Genomic DNA, 10,658 nt, shown 5'->3' on the forward strand with positions numbered 1-10,658 from the left:
ATTTTAAGGCATTAGTAATCTTTTAAAGCAGTAACTTTTAAAGTTAACATTTTTTTTTGGAAAATTCTAGATAAAACATTTTTTAGGCTTTGCAGCTTCCACTCTCACTGTTGCAACATCTCAGCTCTCCTTTTGCAGTGCAGACACCCAGAGACAATCCCTAAACAAGTGGGTATGGCTATTCCAACAAAACTACTAGAACAATGGGCTGCAACCTGAACTCGGCCTATAGTTTCTCCTTTGTTGACTCCTAGTCAAAGGTTTTCATAATCATCTCTTATTAAATCTAAAAGTAGCAAATGTTTTTTCTAAGGAAGAAAAATCATTCCTATTATTTTGTTTGTTTTGATTTTTTCTTAAACAATTAAACATAAGTTTTCAGCAGTTCTTGAACCTAAAATTTTGATTTGCCTCTTCCTGTGTGCCATTATAGGAAACAATATAAATTGCTGAAATTCCATAGAAAATATAATTCACAAACACAAAAATTAATTTAATCTTCACAACAATGCAGGCCTTCAACTCTGGAAAATGTGCTATGATTTATAAATGGTATTTTAACTATATATATGATGAGAAAGTATTTTGAAGCAATCATAGCTCTAATAAATATGTTTAGTATAAGCCTAAAGAACAAAAGTTTTAAAATGATTGTTTAGGAGCTCATAAGGTAGGACACATTCTTAGCCAGTACATCTGTCTCCATGCTGACTTACCTATTGTGTTGCATTATGCCTAAGAATCCAGCAATAAAGTAAAACATTAAATACACCAGATTTCTTTCCCACATGATATTTTATATCATGTATTTCCACATAATCAATTCCCTGGTGTTGCTGGACAAAACTTATTATCATATTATTTATGTAGTTTTATGATATCATGCATTAGGAGAACAAAAAACATCTACTGTACCATCACAGGTCAAAATGACAGAAAAAATACTCTTTTATGAGCTTTAATAGAATCGATTTTACTTATTTTTAAAAAAAGATTTGATAGGAGAGGGGAATAAACTGAACTTAAAACCAAAGTAGCTGCTATTCTCTCTATAAAGGAAGAGAATCTAATATAAAATTCTCTGTGCATGTACTTGAGGTACATGAAGGTCTCTCTGATAAGAAAACTATTCTTATAATTTGACTTCACTTATATCAAACAGCTTCTAGTAGCCATATAACCACACAGCATTGTATTTATGTCATTTAAAATCTCTGTGATCACTTTTTTATCACCTTGGAAATGATACTTTATACTATCAAGTTTAAAAAAGGACCATTTTTTTAAACAGTCATTTTACGTTAACTGGTGAGCAAATTTAAATGTAATAACACATTTGAGGCATAAATTTAAGCAAAAAATTAAAACATCAAATAAGTTTTGAAAACGTATCTGAATAAGAATATTCTGAAAAATTGGGACATGGAGCGAAAGATTAGAAATCAGGTAGATCAGTCACTGATCTATTAGCATAATGAAAGTTCCATATATTTAACACTTTAGAATTTTAGTTTGGTTATGACTATTAATGAGCAAATATTCTCTCCAGCACAAATAACAAAACAAATAATAAGTATGTTTCTAAGTCAATAAATGACTTTAAAGCTGTTCAATGATTTATTTATATAGCATGTTAAAATAATTTGTCGAATTACTAATTCAGCAATACTTTTTCATAAACAAAGACCAATGATTTTGAGTACTATGAAAGTAAATACCAATACTTAAAATTTTAAATAATGGTCATCTCAGGTTGACTAATTGAGTTTAGTATGAATTCTTCATAGTTATTTCGATGGGCATTTATGGATTCCATATAATTTGAATTATGTGGTGCAAACTGAAACCGTTCTTTTTAATCAGGAGGAAATGAGATGTTATCGCAGCATGGCTTGGCACTCACCATTCCCTCAGTCCCACCCCAGGTGATTTTCACTGGGTGGATTTGGCCTGCTGACTGAATTGGCCAGCCACCTTGTATCCCTAAGATAACTGCATGATTGGGAAGCCATATGGTACAATGCTGTAAGCTATATTAAATTTTGAGTCATATTTTGGCCAGCTTCGTTCTCATAACTGAAATTCAGAATTGTCTCCATGTAAATGTCTATACGTTTGCTGCTTACTGGTGTAATTAAGCTCACTTTTTTTTCCCTCTTACTTTCAAACATTTGCTAATATAAAATTGCGTTAGAGTTTAAGCTTAAACGCACTAGTAGAGAAGAAGGAAACAGAGGAGGGTGACACTTTAGGTTCACCCTGTGCTTACCTTTAAAGAAGCAGTCTTCGTTATGAACAATGGTAATCTTTTGTTTCTTCAGGCAAGCAGCCCTGTGCACTTCACAGTGGTTTTCATAGAATTCTCCATCAGAGCCACACACAGGTTTGTAGTGCCGTTTGCAAAGGTTCATGCAGGCACATTCTGCTTGCCCCGTCTCTCTGCTGATAACACAGTGCCTTCCCAAACCACAGTATTTATTTTCACAAGATCCCAAAGGCCCATCCTGAATGTGAAATCCTGAGGGTAAAGAATAGAATATCGTTTGGATTCATATGCCCAAATAATACCTTCATGTCAAAGTTTCAAATAAAAGAAAATAAGAGAAAATCAGGGTACAGTTGTTGTGCTCAGTGGAAAAGGAACTTAGCAGATGAACTTTTTCATATGTACCCTCAACATTCTTCTCACCTTCCCTCCTCTCCTTGAGCTCTCTTCTCCCTCCCCAATGAGTGGTGTGGTCCTTATGGACAAGGCCTCTAAAGTAAAACTGCCTGAGCTCAAATTCTGGCTCTATCATTTACTAGCTTTATATCCTTTGATATCATTTCTCTGTGCCAAATTGCCCCATCTATAATATGAAGATAATAGCATAGACCATTTCCTAGATTTGTGCAAATTACTACCTTTAATAATCCACAGAAAAAACATCCCTGGCATGTAGTCAATGTTTAATAAATGTCAACTTTTACAATAATAGAATTCTAGATAGAAGAAAGGAAATATATGTATATAAAACAGGAAATAATAGAAGATATGAGTGAAAAATAGTGTTTTGAAAATTCCCAATAGCTGATCCTTCCTTGGTTTGTCCTTTTCCACTTGACGATCACTTATGCCTCTCACGACTGAATTAATAAATCATGGATGGTTTGATTTTCTTGTTACTTGTTCATCCACTGGCATAAGAAAAGTATAGATCGATCCAGCAGTCTTGTACTAAAACCAAACAATTTCAATCTCTATGTTTTTTATAGGTAGCACTGGCTTTTCTCCTTTGAGAACTATATCTTACTAGGAAATAAAAAATGTCAGTAAACTATATATATATATATATATATATATATATATATATATATATGCATACATATATATGCATACATGTATATATAGAGAGAGCTATACATATATATATATTTGTATACACACAGATATAATATGTATATACACATATATAAATGAATCATGTGTATATATATGTTTATCATCAATGATGCCTATATATTGCAAAAAAGAAAGAAAAGATTTGAGAAGTTATAAACTTAAATTACAGGAATTATTTTAGGTAGTATAAAATCATCTCTCTACATAATTGCATTATAGTTATTAAGAATGTGGATTCTGATCCAGAGCTTAAATTACAGCTCCACCAGCTGCAAGCATCAGGACCTTGGGTAGGTCCCTAAGATATCTGTAACTCAGTTTCCTAATCTGTGAAGCAGGAATAATAGTGTCTCCTCATAGGATTATCAAGATGAAAGGGCTTGGCACATATAAAACTCCATTCAAATATTAGTTATGATTATCAGTATTACTTTTTGAAACTAATTTGCAAACATACACAAATGAGAAAGTATTTAAACAATCAATCTTATTTGTTTTTTAAATGAAACCCATGCAGCACTTTTTTCATACATATGTACATTTTCCAAATGAAAGTTAGCAAAATTAAAATTACCAAGAAAACACCAACACCATGAACAGTATAATTTTAAAAGCTAATTTATATGTTTACTAGCAATATAAATTGAAACAAATCTTGCTGAAAACAATTTTAAAATAGTCGTAATTTTTGATACCATATTTCAATTGTTGATAAAACATTCTATAAAAATTTTTAAAAAGTTTAGAATATTATAATGTATTGAATAAAGCTTTTCAATATTTGGAAAATATATTTGATGAAGTAGTTCTTGAAGTTTAGCATGAAATAGGATGGCCTAGAGAAGTTGTTAAAACATAGATTTTATCTCCATTTACTCTAGAGCTTCTGATTCTATAGATCTGAGGAATAGCCCCAAATTGCTATTTTTGTTTACAAGTGATGATGATATCATTGCTTCTGGGAACACACTTTAGGGTCTTTAACTTAATGAAATTTTAATTTATAATTAAAATAAATATGACACAAAGAAAAATAGTAGGTAAACAATTCATAAAGCTCTTAAGTGGAAAAGATGAGAAGTTCAGGATACGATTAAAACCATAAAAATAATGTTAAGTATTAAGAATTAGGAAGAAATAAGAAAAAGATATAGAAAAATTAACATGATTGGTGAGGTGTCTATGACACTGGGCAAGTTTTCCTATTTTTACATTATTGCTTTTTATTACTGTTATTATTATTATTATTTTACACCTACAGCACCTGGTATTCCTATGTGGTATCCCATCCACGTACTAACCAGGCCTGACCCTGCTTAGCTTCTGAGATCAGCCATCGGGCTTGTTCAGGGTGGCATGGCCGTAGACCATTATTGCTTTTTAATGTTCAATGCTATACATTAAAAAAGAAAGTCCAAAATTATGTCAGTTATAACTGACTGATTTTAATTTGGAAAATCTTTTCATCCTTATACTACTACTTATGTCATTGTTGATCTAGTGTTTATAGGGTACAAAACGAGGCTGTTATTTTAACAGAGAATATTGACTCACATAGTTTTATTTTGTGTAATTTTATATCTTATTTCTTTTATTTTTTTTTACTATCTTACTAACAAATAATTTCTTGCTATCAAATAGTTTAAGATTTATCAAGAAAATTTTTAATTTATTTTTTATTATCAAAGAATGAGTTTAATGTTGATCAAGAAAGTCTGCTCATTTTACATTTAATCACAAATTAATCTGGTTAATAAAATCAGTACAATTTTCTTTTCAGGGAGGAATGCTCTACCATAAAATGAGGTCATTTCTAGTATATTTAGGATGGTGAGTATCTTTCCCAGATTCTCTCTTAAATTTTTCCTCTTAACTCTTATACTCCAGTTGGAGATTTGTATTAGGATATTGGCTATTTTGTAGAAGTCAATGAATTATTTTACATTAACTAGAAGCTGTGTGTTGTGTGTAGCTGCCACAGTTTTAAAAAAATTAATTAATTCCTATACAATTCAAAAAGCTCATATTATGTAAATGAATAGCTAAAACATATCCTTTCCAACAGTAATTATCCATGACTAATGCTTAAGTTTCAACTGAGATTAAATCAATTTAATCTGATCTACATGTCAAATATTTCTTTTATGTATATTCAGTCCGATAACACACTAAATGAATTTTAATCAAGAACTTATATCCTTATATCTTCTACTTTGATAAAATAACGTTTGTTTCCACAAGAGGACTATATATTGAACAAGCACATCACTTTACAATTTTTATGTCTTCAGAGCTTTATAAAAATTCCTCTAAAGAAAGATAGAAAACAAAGCATTGAAACATTAAAAAATTAAAGACACCATCATAAAGCAAAAGTAATTTTATGTAATTTTAAAAGATGTTCTTTTCAGATTCTCAATCACGATGAAATTCTCTTCAAGTGATTCATATCATATGCACTTTATCAAATAGGTACTTAAAGTGGATCTAGATAGAAATAAACATTAATAAAATGTAATTATTTTTATGTTCTAGGTGCTATATTAATTGCTATAGGATGGACAAAAAGAGTAGTCATTGACACTTTTTCTAGTGGCTCATGAAGGGCATAAGACAGGATTTGAGAGTGCCCAAGTAGAGAGGCAAAGACTTAGGAGCTTGTTTAGGGAGACAAGGAGATGAATAATATTGGGTAAGACCTAATGGACGATGTATCACATTACAATTGAGATTATGTTTGAGGAATGGGTTAGGAGTTCAGAAAGCTGATATAGGGATAGACAGGGTATAAAACAGACTGATACTAGATTTAAAACAATAACAGCAGAGGGAGACAAGAACCAGATTTTGATGAGCTAATTACCTCTAATGATTAGAGTGGCTATAAACATAGTTGATTTAGAGTGCAAAGCTATCTGAGATGTCCCATAAAAATATACACTAATAAAGAGCAAAGTGTAAATATTATTTAACTTTGATTTGTTAAAGATTTGTTAAAGATTTCTGGTAAAAGAATATGATTATAGTCTTTGCTTTTTCATTCCATATTTGTCTGGCCTAAACCAGGTTGAAATCTCTTTAGGTCTGATAACCAAATAGCAAAATAAGGGGGAACTAATTATTCATCTTTATATTTACTCTTGTTCAAACAATCTTTCTAGTTAAGAATGATTGGCAAAACATAGGTTTTAATAGGAGCTAATATCTGAGACATACATTTAGTAAGCTTTCTCTAGAATGCCTAATATTTAAACTTCACCTGCATTCAACAATCATATAGTAATGATTATCTAATTTAAATATTTTCATACTCTAGAAATAGCCCCAGCTATACTAAAGAACAACATTGGGCAACTCTAGTTTTAATCCACTGGAATGTATTTATAGGAGTATTAAAATGGGTGTTTCCAAATAATACACCTAAAATTTCCAAGAGTATTTACTGTATAAGCATTTCCTTCATCTGCAAAAAAATAAGTCTCACATTTATATGGTTACATATTTAGATTTAGAAGTAAGTATAATAATTTGGTGGCATTTAGCTACCCACATATGGGAAAACTGTAAAACTATAGTAAATCCAAAATATAATTTCCTGTTGCACACTATAAACTCTAACAAAACACATTCAATCATGATGAACTTCATGGTAAGTGGAAGTTCAAGTACATTTTCCAATGTTTGCAGAAGATGGAACACAGTATGATCTTTCATGGCCTTTCTGCTACCTCGTGAAGTCAGTCAAAACAAGGCTGCTTTACTGAAAGTATGTCCGGTGTGCCACAACTGAAAGAAAGTGGAACTGCCACACATCTGTAGTTCAGTGAATATGGAGCTTTCTTCCCCATCTTATTTCAGACAATTCATTAGACTTCTGCAAGCACATTCAAGTAATTCTGCTATCAGATTTATTTCTTAAAAAGTAAATATGAAAAAGGCATAAGAAATTTAAAACAACATTATATTTTCTGTTTAATGCAAATAAATTTTTGCCAGTGGAGATGATTTTGATGTCATTTCAAAAAGTTGGAAGATTTGAGATCATTAATTAATATGTCAATGGTTACTTCTTATTTGATGTTTTCAACTGCAGTATGATCATTTTAATGATGACAACAGAACATAGAATGAGCTTAAGATACACTCTCAAAACTCTTTCCAACCTCAGCCTGTGACCTTGACAGGAAAATACAGAAAATACAGAAGATTTGTCCTAATCATTAATTTTATGCTTTCCATGTCCCATCTAGGAGCCAAGGTTTCTCTTTTAACTTAATATCTCCAGCCCACTGAGGACTTGAAGTTGGATTTATGGTTACAGACATTAACAGATAAAAATACTTTCATCATCTGTGTGATTTATTTATTTCATAAAAATGGATTGGGAGCCAAAGAAATCTCACTTGATAATAGTTTCCATTAGTAACTGCAAATGTTTTGACATTATAGATAGGTTAGTGGATTGATTGATAGACAGATGTGACAGATCATAGGTGAATATATCATATTTAACTCTTTTTTTTAGATTACTTTGATTATTAAAAGTAAAATATTTGTTCTAAAATCTTTTAGTTCTGTAAATGTTTTGAGTAATATTTAGAGAAAAAATGCATTTTCTTATTTTTTAGTTAGTTGTTAGTAGCTTAGCTACCATTTAAGAATCAGCTGTCACTCTCCCCTATGAATGATCTTGATTCATATAATAAATAAGAAAATAAATCAATTAGCAGACAGAAAAAAATTACACTTTCTATTCAATGAGATAAAAGACATATGCTAAATCATCTGTGAGGTTTAAAATATGTCAGGCTTTGGAATAAATCCAAAACTTTAAAAATATCTTATTTTTTATTAAAATTTAAAGCAGTAGATAGATTATTCTCAAGTAATGTAGATATTTTCAAATAATGATAAAACATATTAAAACTTAAATAAAAATTTTTAAGTAGAAGTCAGACATTGTACTAGAAGGGCAGATTTGGCTACACAATCTTCAGATTCAATACAATGCTGATTGTTCAATTCAGACCATCATATAGCTAATAGAGAATTGAGGGAGAGATGTTACAACTATGGCAATAACTGACTGTTAGAAGAATATTGGTTTTAGAATATAAAAGTTTTAATTTTAAAATCTACTTCAATAAATTATTTTAATATGCTTTATTTTTTGAAAATTATTTTTCTTTATGAACGTTTTTAATGCCTTCTTTTTAATATTTTAATTAATAAACTTTTTTAGCATTATCATAGCAAAACTGAGCAGAAAGTACAGAGTTCCATAAGCCAGTCACAAAAGGACAAACACAGTATGTACTACTTATGTGAGCTTCCTAGAGTAGTCAAAATCGTATGGGCATAAAGTGGAAAATAGAATGTTTTATCCCAAGAATACTTGCCTTCCTTTTCTTCTTCCCACCAAAGCAGTTGACACAGATGAGTGTTTTGTAGATGTGATGGGATGTAAAAACACAAAATACAATGTCCAAAAAAATATGGCAGTGTGGTTCACCGTAGAGCATCAGTTGTTTACCCTGGTCTTTGCTCTTATTGACTTATCTCTATTCTGTAGCTCTATAAATATTTCAGTTTTGACTCATATCACTCTGTTCATTTTCCACTTTTTTAAAATCCAATTTATTTTTAAGTTGTTCCATGTTTATGACTTCTACATGTTTAGAATTTTCATTTTTCCACAAAATAAAATCAATATTCTTAATTCATTGCTTAACCAAATGAAAGTTTCTTCAGTTAAAACATTATTTATTAATGTTATTGCTTACACGAATGGTTTTCTCAGCCTTCTCAATATTTTGATTCTCGTGTTCTCATCCCTGGCTTTTGATTAGTTTTAAATGATTGATAAACTCTCTATAAGTTATAAAATGAAATAAAACAAAGGAAAACAATACACTCAATATAAAGAGATACTTTATATTTTTATAAATGTTTTTATTTTACATGTTAACCTTCTCTCCACACAGCTTTAGATCATGTGTAATTTGCTTAAATGATAATATCATTTTCTACCTTACATTGTTGGAAGACAAATATGAGTTTGGTGTGAATTTAGAAGTTACTTCATGACCTGGCACCTCATGCCACACACTAACATAGCTTATATCAGAGCTCATTTCCAGGGGTGTCTCTCATTATGTCTTTTAGGCTGCAGGGCCCCAGGATCTCATTGAACAGATATTTCATGGTGTTTATAACTTGGTGCCTGTTCTTGTTTCTTTCCTCTATCATCTCCTTCTTAAATGTAGAGATTATGTTATAGAACTTCTTACATAAAGGTAATCACCTAAATACTGAAAAGTATACTGAGATATATGTCATATGCTTAGGCTCAGAAAGGCCTTATATTCAAGTGATATATTATTAAATCGTACACTTGAAACCTATATAATTTTATCAATCAATGTCATTCCAATAGATTTCAGTTAAAAATTTAATAGGAAAACTGCCTTATATTTTATTAAGAATATGAGATAATTAAAACATAAATATTTTATAACAAAATGTTATATGGGAGATACAAAATTACATAAAATTTTAGAGGAAAAATACATTCGTTATAAGGAAAATTAACAAAAGCTTCCTAATAGAAGTCAGATTTGATCAGAGATTTAAAAAAATGGTTAGGATTTTGACAGATGAAAATTGGTTGGAAAAGGAAAAGCATGGAAGACAGGAGAGCAATATTCCATGTAGCATAAAATTTGACTTTTCTTTTTTATATTAACCTTATAAATGGTTTCAGAGTGATAATTTCTTAATTTAGTAAGGCAATTCTTATCGTTACAATAAAGGAAAGCTAGCAGAACCTGCTGTATCTAGTCTTAAACAGTTTATTTTTCAATAACTTTTTACCATATATATTTTTTTAATTATATAAAATGCAGCATCAATATAGCTATTTTTTTTCTTATGTAATTTGTTCTTTGTGTGGTAGCTCTTAAGTGGAGAAGAATAAGAAAACATCTTTAAACCAAGTTTCCCTTCTAATAATTACTACCACTTGTGTATACTGACTAAAGCATTCTACTGAGCAATTTTTTTCTTAAATCTTTGTAACAGTCCTTGGAAATAAGTGCTATTTGTTTCCTGTTTTACAAACAAAAAAGGAGCTAGCTCAAAATGGTTACTTATGTCCTAGGTCACATAATTGGTAAGTGATGGTGCCAGGCTTCAAATCCATGTCTGTTTGAGTTATTAACCATTACATTTTTTTGCCTGGATTTTGTTTATACTAAGTTTTATCATTCCAGTGGAA

At 30.3% G+C, this 10,658-nt stretch overlaps 1 protein-coding gene across 4 annotated transcripts in view; it reads right to left on the minus strand.

Moving 5' to 3' along the window:
* The window catches only part of FSTL5 (follistatin like 5), a 567,145-nt gene that overhangs the window by 379,245 nt on the left and 177,242 nt on the right, over window positions 1-10,658 (minus strand). For all 4 annotated transcript variants that reach the window (XM_011363692.1, XM_011363689.1, XM_011363693.1 and 1 more), the window contains one exon: window positions 2,270-2,518. In XM_011363692.1, coding sequence (XP_011361994.1) covers window positions 2,270-2,518 — 249 coding nt within the window. The remainder of the gene's footprint in view (window positions 1-2,269; window positions 2,519-10,658) is intronic.

The sequence above is a fragment of the Pteropus vampyrus genome, unplaced genomic scaffold, assembly GCF_000151845.1.
Source record: "Pteropus vampyrus isolate Shadow unplaced genomic scaffold, Pvam_2.0 Scaffold88, whole genome shotgun sequence".
NCBI classification, from domain to species: Eukaryota; Metazoa; Chordata; class Mammalia; order Chiroptera; family Pteropodidae; genus Pteropus; species Pteropus vampyrus.